This window comes from Numenius arquata, chromosome 20 (genome assembly GCF_964106895.1).
Source record: "Numenius arquata chromosome 20, bNumArq3.hap1.1, whole genome shotgun sequence".
NCBI classification, from domain to species: Eukaryota; Metazoa; Chordata; class Aves; order Charadriiformes; family Scolopacidae; genus Numenius; species Numenius arquata.
The window spans coordinates 3,963,239-3,978,896 of NC_133595.1; the positions used below are offsets into that span (position 1 = coordinate 3,963,239).

The following is a 15,658-nucleotide window of genomic DNA, read 5'->3' on the forward strand; positions in this document are numbered from 1 at the left end:
GACTGAGCAGCTGCTTCCTTCCTTCGAGTTGGACCCTGAGATCGTCAGTGATGTGGTGGGGACCTTCCCAGCAGAACTGCAGATTTGCTCTCCACTGTGTGGGATTGTTTAACCCTTTGCCAGCCAACATTCCCTTTGATGATGTGTTAAAGATGATGGGGCATAAGCCAGATAAGACTATTGAAAAGGTCCAGTGACTTATTGTGCGAGGTCAAAACTGTTCTTTCCAGTGCTGGAAACGTAAGATGTCTTTTTCCTTTCTCTCCTCCCTGCACCCATTCTAAATCCTCCCCTCCCTGAGCCCACCTCCATCCCATACAACTGACATGATATATTTATAACTGACACGTATTTCTGTCCGGTGCTCTTCTGAGACCTGGGAAGAGTCCAGCAGGGTCACGGACTCAGCCTTAAGCGCAGAGAGCGAGAGCTTTGTGCGCAGAGTTGGCTTGCTCTCTCCTGACGGGAGCTCCCTGCTGCCGAGAGGGTTTGACTGGTAACAGGTCTGAGCCTTCGTGTTCCACCGCTCTTCTGCGACCCCTGCGCTGGTCTGCGGCACAGTTGGAGAAGTCACAGTGCAAACTGTTGCCATTCACAGTAGGTCTCCCTCCAACCCTGATGGAGTAGCAGTATTAAACACCAGCCAGGCAGGCTGGCAGCAGTCTTGTGGCTTTTTTTTTTTTTTTTTTTTTTAAATTTGTTGGAAACAGAAGTGCTGAGGTACCAACAGGCCGACTCCTGTTCTTACCTCTGCTGTCAGAGTGGTTCCAAAGAATGTTTATCAATATGGTGATAGGCGCTTTATATATATAAATATAAATATATATATATATAAAAAACAAACCTTGGATCCATTGCCTGCTGTTAAGTACTGATGTTGGGGAGTCAGTTGTGCTGACAAATCTCTCATCCCGGTCATGCTGAGATGCCTCAGGCCTAGTCCTTAGGAGGCATCATGATTTCTGATGCTGCTCCCGGAATCCCCAGATGCATAAGTTGTTTTTCGTTGTACTCTGTGAGATGGATCTGCCTCCGTACCACCACTGTGCGGTGGGTATCTTCCCAGCACAACCACTGCGCGGTTGTCACTCCCTCGCAATCAATTAAACACTCGGCTCTGGTTAAGGTGACATCGGTGTGGGTCGGTGTGCTTCTTTGGGGAGAGCGTGGGGGTGGAAACAGAGATCCGTCAAGTTTGCTGTGCTTCTCGGAAGACATCCAGGGGTGCTCTGTAGTTGGTCTGACTTCCTCTCTCTGCCTTGTCTCTGGGGATGACAAGTTATCATCAAAAATAAGTTCTGAAGAGTGATCCCTTTGCATGTTCTGTATTGTAACCTGACTTAATAGCTGTCATCCTCTACACTGCAGAAGTCAGTACCTTCTATCCAAGCTATTCTCTAGTCCAAACGCCGCCTGTGGTACAGCTTTCCAAGCTGTTTTCTAGCTGCCCATCTCCCTGCTGGCACCCCGTAATTCCTGTCAATCCCTTGCCCCACTCTGTTGCAGCATCCTTCTGCAAAAATTGCGCTGGCTTCGAGGGCCTGAACCAAGTCCTGAGCTCAAGCTGAGCAGGCTGGGAACAGTCGCTAGGTGGCATCAGCAGAAGACAAAAAAAGCTCCTTCTGAGGTAGGCTTTTTGGCTTGATGAGAGAAAACTAGAAGGAGCAGAGTTTGGCAAAGGTTGGGGTTGAGCTTTACCGTAATTGTGAACCCTACAAACGGAATCGGTGGTGCAGCCGGTGCCTGCCTGCAGCCAGGGACTTCTGTGGTGTCACTACCAACCCTCTACTTCCTTCCCTTTTTGATGGGACTTGCTGCTTCTCTGCCAATGTCCCGTTCTACTACCAGTATCGGTACAGCTTCTTTGTGGCTGTGAGGGTTTGCAAAGCATTGCTAAGTTGCAGAGCTGAGTCCTGATCTCCTTTGTATTCTTGTGTTGAGAAGATTGCACCCATTTTGTCTATTAATTGTCTGGGTAATTGTCTTCTTTCTCCTACAGCTACTGATTAGTTAGGGCTATTGAGGCATTTTCATTGCTCAACTCTTGTATTTTTATTATAAAGAGCAGACCAGTAATGGAGACTGGTTCTAGTTGCTCCTGTTTAAATTGCTGTGGAACCTGAACCCCATTCAGCCTTTCATCCTTGACAGAAAACTACCTCTGGCACTTTCTCTCCCCTGGAATGAGAATCAAGGCCGGGACTGTAGTCCGGGAAGGCCTTAGAGTAGCTGCCAACTAGTAACAAGTTCAAGCCTTCCACCCACCCTTGGTGAGTACAACAATGCCCAGGAGGGAAAGAGCTTCCTCAAACCTGTTACTACCCTCCACGCAGCTAATTATTCCTTTTGTTTCTCTGAGCTCTCTCCAAATTTGTAAGTTCAGCGAGTGGCCAGTGATGAGAGCCGAAAGACAAGGCTGTTTGCCATCCAAGTTGCACGCACTCTGTCCATAGGGCCCTATATATAGTTTCTGAGTCATTTCAAATCACTGTTCTTTACAGGCAGTTTTGAATACCTCGGAGCCTTGCAATAGGTGAAGACAGAGATCAGTTCCTGAATCAAGCACTCATTAACGGTACAGCAAGAGTTTGTGCATCTATAGCTGGTTCCATCTGAGCAGCTCTGAGTGCTTCAGGATTGTTAAGTGTCACCCCCGTGCTGAGAGCTGCCACGAGGCCTGCCTGCCATTGAACGCTGCATTTGGCATGGCAATCATCCGTCGGGCAATTGTGTCTGCAGATTAATTATCCCTTCCACAAACGCATGTCCAAGCTGCGGGAAGCTGCGGGATGCTGCGGCCAAGCAGGGTGGGGACTGAAAAGAGACTGGCAATTTGGGTAATGCCCGACAGGAGAAAACTAATGGGGCCTCGTATAGAACTGGGCACTGAAAGTGATCTTTGCAGTGTCTCCAGGTGGGCAACTAAAAGACTTGAGTACATTTTTTTCGGAGTTTTAGCTGGCTTTTGCCCAAGGCTAGTCAAGCAAGGCTGTTCGTGAGCAAAGATCCACAAAGATGCTGTTTGTCTAGACACGCTAGTCATGTTCCAGCATCTTATTAAGCAAGGAGCATGTGAACAGGGATAGGCTGTGTCCCAAGAAACGTACAATGTAATATCAGAGCAGGTGGAGACAAGCGAGGGAACAGCCTGATGGGCTTTAGCACATCAACTGCTTAAGCCTCTTGGCGCCTTTTGAGCTGTGTTAGACTCTCTGCTCTGTGCTTTCCTCATTGAACTAACTCAATTTTTAGAAGTTTGGAAAAAAGCTTAAAAAAATTAAGAGAAATTTCTTGCCTCTATCTCTTGAGCCCTTTCAGCCAGTTAATTGACCCGAGTGTCGTATTCATCCAGAGCTAATGTTATCGGGGCCTGGCTGAATTATTGATGGGGCTTGGCTGGAGCAAGAGACTGCTGAAGTAAGAATGACAATTCATCTTTCATCAGAGAACAGCAGCCTCAGTAAGCAAACAGTCAAAAAAGTAATTAAGTGCCACCAAGTTCAGGGAGACGAAAGTTCCTTTGTTTAAATGGTGGGGGAAGAGGGAAAAGTGTGGACAAAAGCGTGTAACAGTAGCTCAGGTCTAGCAAAAGAGTCAGACAAAACGTTAAAAAGTAAGATGAGAAATTTAACCAAGTTAAATACTGAGAAGTCTAGGTCACGCTTTTTCCTGGTGGTGTATAAGATGGAGTTAAGTGCTTTTAAAATATGCAAAAGGTGGGGAATTAGAGCCAGGGAATCTCAATTATAGCACAGTGATGTGTGAAGCAGATAAAGGCGGGGAAGATTGTTGTGAATGTTAGGGATTTCAGCAGCAGGCCTTTCAAGGATGCCAGCTCGGTGGCTAATGGGGTTTGATGAGCCGATGGTGAGGACAAGGGCTGGCCAGAGCAGGGACCCGGCAGGAGGCCGCTGCCATCTCCTCGGTACTCATCGGCTGCTGCAGCAGCCCACGGCCGGGCAGCTCCGGGAAGGAGTTTGCTTAACAAAGCTAATTCTGTAAGCCAGGGATAAGGGCAAGATGATGTATGTGATGACCCTACATGTGTTTCATCCCACTTCAGCTCTAGGAGAGGAGTAACCGGAACCCCACGCTATCTGGAGTGTGTGAATTAAAGCTCTCCCAGCCGAGCGGGCCTTTCTGCGGCGCTGGCAGTCCCACGTGTTAATGTCCCCAGTGAGCTCTTTCTGACTGAATTCCCACGAGGTGCAGTGCGTTTGCAATCCCTCAGGAAATCCAAATGGTAAAGAAACGTTTCTTTCCAAGTCTTGTCCAGCCAATCTTGCCACCAATGGGACGAGTCTGGAGTATCGGAGGTCAGTCCACGAGTCAGTAGGCAGTAACCCCAGGTGTGCTCAGCCAGTTTCATAGCCTGAAATGCCTCTTACTTGGAACAGAGCAAAACATTTGCAGTGGAAAATAAAGGTATTTTGAAATAGCAGTGTTTCATAGCAAGGAATTATTTTTAAAGAAGATTTTTGGTGGAATAACTGAAGTATTTAACTCTGCACGCATTTTGAAATAACAAGGATTTGAGCGTACCCCTGAAGCCTCCTTTCATCCTCCTGCAGCCCCTTTGGGGTCGGCAGCCAGAGAAGGCAGCACAACTCCCCCTGTTCCTCTCCCTGGGGAGCTGTAACAGGCTCCTAGTCGTGCGTGCTCTGACAGCAGCGTCCCTGCGGTGCTCCCTCCTCCTCCTCCTTGCACCTGCTCTGCAGCTCTTATCGCAGAGGAGCGGGAGCAGCGGGCTCCAGCCCACGCAGCCTCTTCCCTGGGTTTGTGAGATCAGTGCCGATGGGAAGCCGTGGCTGGAATGGCCACCTGCATGCTCCTCAGAGGCCCCTGAGGAGTGCGGCGCAAAGGAATACTGCGAGCCTGGCCTGATAAATGAGCTGTGATTTCAGGCCCATGAACAAATTGGTTTCCCCTTCCAGGAAGGCTCACAACTGTCAGCTGACTATCGCTTTATTTATTGCATTGGCCTTTGCAACAAGGGACTCTTGAGGGCAGAGAGAAAGGGTTCCAATGACAGGAAAGCAGAAGCATTTGAACCCTTCACCTGCAGCTGAGTGCCTCACCTTTGGGAACCAGACTTCGTTCTGGAAGCCCGATGCAATTCTGCTACGTGCTTAAAGACATGGTGATCTGAATCCAGACCGGGTAACAAATGGACAGAAGACAGCAAATATCCAGGCCGTTGAAGAAAGCAATTGAGAAATTATCTCATTCCTTAATGTGGCATTTGGTGCCAGACACAGTCTTAGCTTTTGTGCTCCAGCAATGCCCAGTCTTTGCTGCTGTACAGACACACCGAGAGGTCAAGGACCTCTTTCTTGAAAGATAAAACCTCTCTCATTACATGTTGCTTGTGCACTCTTAATCACAAAAAGATGGAGGCTGTCTTACGTGATTGTGTAAGTATCTTCTGCTGTTCTTCCCTGCATCTCATACTGACTGAGCCAAAATCCTTGGATAGCCAGGCCTTTTCAAGTTTCTGTGTGCTGTACTTCCTTCTGGAGCATCCCCACCCTTAGCAGGTTCCCACGGGTGTGTTCACGGATATGCTGATGTCAGATAGATCTACCCTCACTGGCAAGTGGTAGAAACCCACTCAGACCATGCGCAACCCCGGACAGAGGAGAGCATCAAGGAAGAAGACTTTTAAAGGGGTGAGTCAGATAACAGAGAAAAAGTGGTAAGAGGAAATCAACTGCCATAAAGGTTTATTCCTCCAAGTGAAGGCCTTTAACCTTTCCTGTACTGAGTCATAAGCATTTAAGGATTGGCAAAAAAAAATAATTGGGGCCTTCTAAAAGGTCAGACAGCCAATGCGACCGGGAATAGGGAGCAGTGGGAATGAAGCACAATGCCGGTGCTATATATTGAACTCTATCCAGTTACTAAAAAGAGCAAATTTTATCACCACAGAGTTATTTTACTTCTTTTGGAAAAGGAGATGGTGCTATAGCCTGTTATGACGGGGACATGGTCAGCAGGATCTCTGCAAAGGGGCCAGAGGACCAGAGCCTGAGGACAGACTAATGTAGGGGAAGGGGCAGAGGGAATGTGAGGAAAGGGAAGGGCACTAGGGAAGATGGAGGAATCTGGAAAAGAAGCATCTGATACTGAGGGATGAACTTATTTGGATTTAGAGATCCATTCCTACTCTGGGCACTAGAGTGTAAGTGCTCTCATGTGTCCCTATTCCCCGCTAGAAGTACAGGTTTTGGCTGTGCTGTGCTCCTCAGCAGGGCCGTGGTTTGGTGCTGATGTATCTGGGAAGAAACTCTTCCCAAAGCCAACCCCCTCAAGAGCTAACAATTATTTTATTACTGCCCTTTAATTCCAGGACAGATTCACAGCAGCCTGGTCACTGTTTACATCCCCGTGGGCCTCCCCAGAAGCTGCTCTCTGGCTCAGCACGTCATCCCTATTTTCGTAGAAGAGCATTGTCACACTTGTGACCCCATTCGCTCAATGAAGCATCATAGAAAACAGCCCATTCAGAAGGCAAAGCTGCAAACAAAACCATATTTTTTAGAACAAGCAGTTTGGTTAGACCAGATGGCCCCCAGCATGGAGACCCGGCTGCACGGCTTCTGCTGTCTGTCTAGCTTTTGGGCTAGTAGCCCCACACGAGGTTTAGTCCTGCCTCAGAACCATCGGTACGGGATTCACCTCCTGCCTGCCTGTCAGCCCAGGCACATCTCACGCTCACAGGTACCTGCCCTTCCTTCCTCTTGAGCAACCAAGTGTACTTTCTCCATTTGCTGCTCTCTTACTTTCACCTCTCCCCGGAGCAGATCGGCTGCGGGTCATTTGGCAAGTCCCTGCGATTTGTCTGCTCGCTGGAGCCTGGTGATTCCACCGCTCTCTGTCTCCAGCCCCCGGCTGGCTGGGAAGTGTTTGACAGAATCCATTAGGAAGGGCTAACGCAGCAATTCTGATAAACTAGCAAGATCAGTTTAAAAGGAAACAGATAACGTTTCATCTGAAAGTGGTGCGTGGAAGCCAGCGTTCACGAGGCGGGGGTGAGAAACAATGAGGTTACAAAGTTTGCTGAGGAAAATTCATTTCTAGAAATTGCTAGATTTTCCCCACAAGTCCATATGACTCAGAAAAGCTTTTTTTTTTTCTTTGTATATCTTTCAGTGAGGGAATCCAGCATTTCTTTTTAAATATGCATGGAAGTGATGGCATCTTTTCCCTCGAGAGCATCCAGGGTGGTGTAACAGGCATTAGGAGCTGGATTATTTGCAGGCAAAGCTTCATCCTGCTGCTTCCAGGAACTGTACTGCTGGTAAGAGGTAGAAGTGGGGAACAGGTTTTTCTGCCTTCTGTTCTTAGTTCTGCCACAGCATCCCCTTGGCCAAGTCACCTCCCTGTGGGGGGTCTTTTATGTGCTAAATTAGGATAACAATTTGTCTTTTGACTGTCGTTTGTTAGGGTCAGAAGAGGACTTGCCCTGAGGCAAGTGCTTCTGAAGAAAGGGCTAATGGTGAGATGGGATCTTAGCTCTGTCTCTGCATCTGGCAGGCATGTGGCATTGGATGCCATCCCCTCATGATGGGGACAATGCAAAGCAGACAGCAGTGTTTAACAGGACCTTCTGCTGGCCCACAGACCAGTCTCACTGGCGGGGTGGCCTTTTGGGCAAAGGGAGAAGCATTATTAACAACAGCTAGCCAGAGATCAGAAAACTTACTCCAAGCAGGCAGTGCCAGCATGCCATGAGCCTTTCTCTGAAGCCTCTGAGCAGAGCAGCTCCAACTCCAACTGCCCTTTCACTACTTTGTTTTCCCTTTAATAATTTAAACCCAACATCTCCAAGTCAGGATTCACTGTGTTGACTTATACTTCTGGGATAGGTTCAAGATGTACTGAAACAATGCTAGGAACAAAAACCAGTAAAACACACCTGGCTTCTAGGAACGTTTGCAAGACAGATTATATTACTGCATAGCTACAGCCTGTGTCCCCGTGTTACCGTACAGGGAAAGCCAGAGATACTGGCATTCCACAGTGAGATGTGTGACTGGATGCAGAGATCCGGATCCAAATACCCCTGGAGTCTGGAGTTGTTTGGACACACAGGCCGAGGGTCCAAGCCCGTATCTAAGAACTGGTGGCCAGGAGTTTTACCTGTTCCCTCTGAATCATCCAGCATTGGCCAGAGGTTTGTGCAAGCTGGTGGCCTGTTCTATCCAACATGATGTTCCCAAGCAGAATTCAGCTAATCAGGAGAGGCACAGGCAGTGCCTACAATTTCTCAGAGCAAAGAAACAGCATGTTACTGGAGAGTCCCAAACCTTTGCTTCCTCAGTCTCTGCAGGTCTGGCACATGGAAAGCACAGAGGCACTGAAGTATCCCACTCAAGCAGCCAAGTGTTAACAACCTCTCCAAAGTCTAATTTGCCTTTGATATAGACTTAATTGTTTGCGTCACCCACTGGGCTAGGGGGAGGGCTATAAAAGGGGATGCAGCCATTGTCTGAGGCAGAAGAGAGCCCAGAAACAGCTCCCTCTCCCAGTCTTCCTCATTCAGCACAGTAGTCACAGCCTGTACGTCATGCAGCTGGTGGCCAGCCTGGTGTCCGTTCTGCTGCTGGTATGGAGCGTGAGAGCCACTGCGCTGCCTGGAGAAGAGAGACTGGCAATACAGAGCACTAGGGTGAGTATAACGCACCCTGCGCAGGAGCTGGGTGAAGTGGGAGCACGAAGAAGCAGGCTGGAGCCAGGGGAGGGGTGATAAGGGCAATTAGGCTTTACCTGATGCAAACAACTCTTCCACCCCTCTATATTCCAAGGCACTACAGCTGCTGAAGCACGGGCTGTTACTCCAGCTTACTAGCCAGTTTATTTAGGAAAGGTACCAGGGCAGATGCCAGAGAGCTGCAAAAGTGAAGTCTGAGCTAAGCAAAAAACTGGCAAAAAGAACAGAGCACAGAGGAGAGGGAAAAGGAGAAAATAATATTGCTGAAAGAGTGCAGCGTGAGAGAATAAAGCAGAGTACTAGGGGGGGAGAGAAAAGATACGTAATTGGTAAAATGATCAAGGGAGATGATATTTTAAATAGGACTCATGGGAAGGACAAATGTTTAAAAGATGGGTTCAGTAGGAAAGTAACAGAGGAATAATAAATGAAGTAATTATATCAGAATAAAATTGCTTTTTCCAGAGTAGTATTCACAAGGGGAGTTATACTGACATAGTTCTGCTAGAATAATTACACTCTGAACCAGCAGAGCTCTATGCAGTCGCAGAACTTATTATAGCAATATAATTATCCTACCAACTGGCAAAACTCTAATATTATAATGGCTATAGCGCTATAATAACTTTGTTTTGCTGGACTATTTCCCTAAGAGGCCAAAGGGGTAGGAAGCAATAGCATAACATAATCACAAGCCGAGTGCTCTGTTCTGCTTGCCCTCGCCCCGCAGTTTTCTCACCTGCATGTTCCTTGCCATCCCCGATGTCCTTGTCACCCCATGCTCTGCCAGTCCAGGTCACAGCTGTATCCTTAAGGCTGCTGTTATTTCGGTCCTGCGGAGGAGCTAGCCCCGAGAAGTGAAGGATCCCGATGTTGCTTCCCAAGGCACTAACTTCTTTGTGCGTATCCACATCGCTTTTTCTGTCTTAGTGTTGGCTCCAGCTCATCCATCAGTGTCTTAGCGCTTCAGGAGTGGGCTCACATCCCATTAACAACCGAACTGGCTGCGAGAAAGAAACATATACAGTGTGAGGTGCTAGGGCTAGCCTTCTGTGAGAGATCAGGGCTTCTGCAGCTGGCTGGGATTAACCCTTCTGGGGATAACTGTAAACTTTCAGCTGTACATTCTTACAATAACAAATCCAGTACTTAAAATGTAAACTCTTTCTGGTGCAAAACCTAGCTGCTGTGGAAAAAAGAAAAAAGTTGTAGGGAATAAATCAGTAACTAAGGCTTTGGTAAAAATGAATTCAAGTGTAATGACTCTTAGTCTTCTACACACTGTTGCTTACAAAATAATGATGTAATTATAATAGATATAATGATTGTCTATAGAGCATTCTACAAACAGAAAAATTGTTAGATATTGATGAACCAATCCCTACAGTCACCACTGCCGTAACTCGGACAAATGTTTTAAGTAGAAAAAATATTTGGATTTTACATATAAACCACCATAAAATGCATAACAATGCAAAAGGAAGGTCTGTGCCTTCTGCTACACTGGTGGATGTAGCACAGGGAACTGAGCAGTTCCCAAAGGAGTGCCACAACCCAAACCGTGCTAAGATCTCTAGCTGCTGCCAAATTGTCTTGATCTCTTATGGCTCAAGAACAGCCATAAGCAGAAAGGATGTTGGCAGTGGATTAGTGCAGGTGAAGAGCTGCCTAGTTTCACTTAACAGCCACAGTCGGTCATGCGTAAGGAATATCCCCTCACAGCAGGCTGAGCTTTGCCTTCCTCACCCCTCAGCCTGAAGCTGCTCGCTCTGCTTGGAACAGGTTATTTCAAAACAGCACTTAAGCTGGGAAAGCAGCTTACGAGGAAGACATGACCCAGGAGACACGTTTAGCTGGATTCCCCTGTCCCAGTCCATCTCCCAAAGGCTCAAGACGTTTCTGTACTTGCAGCACAGGAGCAGGAATCAGGATGAGGACAAGCTGGCTTTTATCTTTTCTTCTGCTACAAACAGCACGTAATTTTTCTGTGCCTCAGTTTCTCTTGTGTGGAAGCAGGGTTAGTTAATTGAGCTAAGAAAGTGATTAAAAAATATCCATAAACATGCTGTAACATAAACTCAAAATAATTGCTGCTGCCTGCATTTTCTATCTTTTTTTTGTGTTGCTCACCAAGTGGTCCTTAGCAAATGCTGGTGCTGACAGCTGCCTGAGCAGTAAACATGGCATTTGTGAGATATGACGTGGAAATGTGCTTCCAGCATTCCCATCCGCATGGGGAACAGGATCTGTTCCTGTCAAACCATCTATCCCAGCTTGTCCCGTACCAGCTGCCTCTGCTAATGAGCCACAGAGACCAGGAATACTCAGACAAGAGGTAATTCCTCAGATTTGCTGTAAATTTAAGAGAAACAAGACAACTCACAGCTTGTTACTGTGGGAAATCCCTCAAGCCCTGAACCACAGGCTGTGCTCTTTCATATCCTGCTACAGCAAAGGGATGGAGTTCCGCAGCTCCCCTTTCATTCTGCTTTCCCCCAAGCTCAGGCTATAGAAATATGGGTTCTTGTTCTTGAAATACAAGCTGCCTGCCCCCACTGATTAAATATTTGGCTCCAGATATTTGGGGCGTCTCACTCCCCACCAGTACAGCCCTTTCCTTTGTTACATTTCATTCTCAGCATTTTACAGTGGGTTGCAGGCCCTGGTGCGCTTAATTTAATATTGCTCAGGACTCTGCGTCTCTTCCTTGACCTTCCCACAGCAGGTTCTGGACAGTCAGAGCCGTGAAAGGAGCATGGGCTGACGCGGGATGAAGGCGGTTTGGCATTCAATGGGATTTAAGTAGTGTGGGCAGCAAGAGACTTTACGGATAGTTCATGCCTATTTGTTAGCAGCTCTTTTCCAGTTATATCACGGCACGCGTGCCTCTCCCTGTCCGGCTGGATGGGGAGACAGGAGAAGGGAGGAGTGACCTCTGCAGCTACAGATTCCTCAGCTCCGGCACAGCTCTGCCGACGGGAAAAGCATCGGCTCCCAGGGCAGGGCACCGGGGGAGGCAGGGAACTGAGAATGGACCCCAGGAGGGCTACTCCCCTCCATGGTTGTAGGGGACAGGGCCTCTGTCCGTCACTCTTCCTTGCTCTCTGCCCACAGGAACAGAGCACAGTCCGGAAAGATGCCATCCTGAAGATGCTGGCGGGCCTGCTGGACAGCGTGGATGCGGGGCACGAGGCGGCCTCCCCGGACCTGGAAGAGGAGGGCAAGCTGGAGGAGGAGCGAGCGGTGCTGGGGAGGCTCGCCCAGCTATCACAGCGGGACCGCAAGGCCCCCTGCAAAAACTTCTTCTGGAAAACCTTCACCTCCTGCTAGTGCTGTGTGGCCCCGCCGGGCCACTCGCCCATGAACACCCTTCCCTCCCTCGGCTGCCCTGTCCCCCGAGCTCCCTTCCTTTTCTCCACCCCTGAGAATAAAGCATGGCGCTTCGGGGACTCGTCTCTGCCTCTCTGCGCCCCGCCGGGCCGGGGTGGTGTGGGGCGGCCCTGGCCGCACCAGGGAAGACGGGCGGGCCTGGTCAGTGGGAAGTGGCGGCCATCTTGTGGGGTGGCCATCGTGGCCGGCGGCCATTTTGGAAAAGGGCTTCGCAGCGACGAGGGGTTGAGGGTGTGCGGTGGGGCTGTGGCGGGGCCTGAGGCTCTCTCCTCCAGCAGGAGGAGCCCCGCGGTGGGAGCAGCAGTACAGCCGTCCTTAAAAGTGCTGCAGCTGCCCCCTCGACCTCTGAGGGAGAAGGTGAGTGTGCGTGTCCCCTCTGTGCCAGGGTGGGCGGGTGAGGTGAGGTAAGGCCCAGGCACTGGGCAGCAGGAGTTCTGGCCTGTTGGGATGGCCCTCTGTGCTATCCCCTGATCAGGATAAGGTGCCATTCTGCAATCTGCAGAGGATGGTTTGGTCCTGGGCTTGTGGGTTAGCAGCCCCTTGTGCTCCTTTCCATGCTGGCTGTGACGGGGGTGGCTGAGGGAAGCACCTAAGCAGTGCTCCATACGTGGGGGGGTGCAGGGGCATTATCTGGGGGCTGCTGGGGATGTGGGAGGGGGAGATGGGCCCAGAGCCTGGCCCTGGCCGGCTTTTGGTTTGACAGCAGGTATCTCCAGAGCAGTTCCCCAGGTGGCCTGGGGTTCCATATGCATCTGAAATGCTGGGTTCTGCATCTGAAACTGATGGAAATAAACTGACTGGGATCTTGGGGCCAGCAGCTCAGACTCTGCTCTGGTTCTCTCATGGTTTCTTGGTGTCTTCTTATCTTGCTTAAAACCAAACTGAAACACTCCATTTCCCTTACTTATCTTCTTGGGGCCATTTGCTGTCTGGAGAGTAGTAGGTTGTTTTATTTCTTTTGGCTTGCTGAGGAGCTTTTTGAACCTCAGTTTTAGATCTGACAGGTAGCGTAGAGATCTGAAAGGTAGATGTGTTTCTGTTTAGCACAGATATTTCTTGCTGGGGCCTCGGTCTCACATGCTGGCAAAAGGTATGAAATTCACTTGCTGTATTTGCTTTAATTCTTAGCATTAACAAGTTGAGTTTCGGAGCTGTGGTCATGCTGGGAGTAACCACATGAAATCACCGACCAACTGGATGTTACTGAGCCTGTCTCCAAGGCCTCACTAGCCACTGGTGAGAACCAGAAGGCAGTTATTTGTAGTGGCTTGCTTTTGAACCTTTACATTTTGTTTTGGGAGGCCAGTGACCACGAGGTCTCTCATCTCAACAGCAGCATTTTGGATTAATCAGCAGCCAGCCTGTTTTCTTACAGTTGAAGTAACGCTTCCAACTCCCCCGCTCTCCCTGAATAATGAGTGATAGAACCACTCAGCACCTAGACGGGCTGGCTTGCTGCTCCCACTTTGCTCTGTGTCAGGCTGCATTTTCATTGCATCATTTGCCATAGAAATTTCTGGCTGTGTGTCTGTGGCTTGCAGGAGGAGTTAGAGCCCTGTGGCTTGTTTTATTTTTCACTCCATAATGAAAAATAAGATCCTTGCTGGGGCAACTCAGCAACTCTGTATATGGGTAATGGGATATGGAGCTTTCCAGCTGTGTTCCCTGGAGCACCCAGCCTAGGACACAGGAAACCTAGTTTTATGCTTCACTTTGCTGCTGGCATTTGCATTTTATCATTACCTCCCTTTTAATACGTCAGTTTCCCTGTCTTTAAAATGGAGTGACAGCTCTTGTCTTCTTTTACAATTTTTCTTGAGATACATGGCTGACAAGTGCTGTGTGAGAGCTAAGTATAGCCGTTATTGTTATTAAGACCTGTGTAGCAGTATGAGACCAACCAGGATGCTTCGAATTGTTCTCAGTTGCCATATTATCCACCACTAAATCTCATCTGCGATAATAATGTTCAAGACAGTGTGTTCTGAAGACAAGAAACCCCACAGCACACGGACATAGAGATTGCCCCTAACAGGGACTGCCTGTTCAGCAAACGGTGTGTGCTGTATTATTTAGTGGTTCCTGGAGGAGAGAGAGTAGTGTGGCTACTCTCAAGGTTGGAAGTAAATGTGGAAGTTGAACTCTTCTTTCATCCCCGCAGATGGTTCCTGCTGGTGGAGGCTGAGGCACGCTGGCCGGGCACCAAGCAGGAAGCCTGCGCCGCCAGTGCACGTGCTGTGGAGCGGGGCCAGCACAGTTGAGGCAGCTTCTTTCATCAGTGCTGAAATCAGTGTTTTGAGTTGGATGGAATTTTGCAGTTTCCTTGGTAAGTCAGTGTGCTGGGGCTGAAGCAACGTGAGATCCTGGCTAGTGATGGCGTTTAATATTAGAGAGTGTAGCAGAATAAATTGATTCAGTGGGAAGGGCTTAATGAAGGGTTATAAATAACGTGTCATATATGGGCATTTTCTGTTTAAATTTTCACAAAAGAATTGTGTGTCTCATAATGGTACATGTCAAGTAGAAGGGAGCAAGGGTATGTTATTTATTTTTTAGATGTGATAGCCAATGCATTTTAAAATCTTAACACAGCTCAGAATAATTGTGTGTATATAAGCAAATGGATAATACCTATGAGCTATCTCCAGATTTTTAAAAAAAGCAAGGAATCACGGAATCACGAAGACACATTAAAAAGTTAAAAAGATGCCAGAAGGCAAACTTTTAAAGTCAGCTAGCACACACATTGTTGACCTCATCTAATTCAATGCACGGTCCAGTGCTATTCACTTTTTTTTTTTTAAATTTATTTTTTAACCTGAAGCTAGGTCATGCTTATGCATCAAGCTGCAGGCAAGTGAAGAAATTATCATGGGGACAAGCTCAGCTGTGAACCTACAGTGTATTCAGCACCCAGGGGTAACTCCGTTTGTGCATATCCTGTCCCATGATAAATGTGAAGTAGTCCAAGGCAGCTTATTGCTCGATGAAAACAGAGTAAATCTCATTTACTCTGAGATCAAAGCATGTGCATATGTAGACAGATACGACAGGGGAACTAAGGAGGTACTAATTTGAAATTTAGTACTCTCCATGGTGACTTCTTTGTACGTGCTTTTGGTAGTGAAGGTCTTGTTTTAATACATACTGTCAGGTAAGCTGGCAGGGAATCGATACTTCACTGGGTGCATTTTCAGCCTCAGACAAAGGAGAGAGTTGCAATCTGACCAGACTTCACAAAGATACTGTCTGTCTGCAGGTAGCTGGCAAATGGAGTTAAACATAGAGGGAACACAACAGCACTGCCTAGTCTGGTGACCCTGTGTCTGTCATTCTCAGTGCGTGGCCTGTGAGGCACCTTTAGCATTGATGACGGCTATAGAAAATTAAGGTTAAACCTGGTATCGCAGGGAGAATGAAGTATAAGGTTGCACAGGGTGTCCTTTGCCTTACGTTGTTACTATGTTTGGCTCTGCTTAGAAACAGAAAATGTGTGTCTGAAAAGCATTGAGTCCATTTATTTAAAAAAAAAAATAATCTGTTTTGAGGTTGATG

The 15,658-nt window shown here is 48.1% G+C and overlaps 1 protein-coding gene across 1 annotated transcript; it reads left to right on the forward strand.

Moving 5' to 3' along the window:
• Window positions 1-8,569: 8,569 nt before the first annotated feature.
• CORT (cortistatin) lies at window positions 8,570-12,043 on the forward strand. The gene is made up of 2 exons (XM_074161772.1): window positions 8,570-8,671; window positions 11,828-12,043. Exons 1-2 carry the CDS (start codon window positions 8,570-8,572, stop codon window positions 12,041-12,043), a joined length of 318 nt encoding a protein of 105 aa, XP_074017873.1.
• The last annotated feature ends 3,615 nt before the right edge of the window (window positions 12,044-15,658 follow it).

Excerpts from the sequence above, each read along its gene's own strand:
- CORT (XM_074161772.1), top strand. The coding sequence starts at position 8,570 with ATGCAGCTGGTGGCCAGCCTGGTGTCCGTTCTGCTGCTGGTATGGAGC. Across the intron at positions 8,672-11,827 it reads TGGCAATACAGAGCACTAGG|GAACAGAGCACAGTCCGGAA; the intron begins GTGAGTATAACG and ends CTCTGCCCACAG.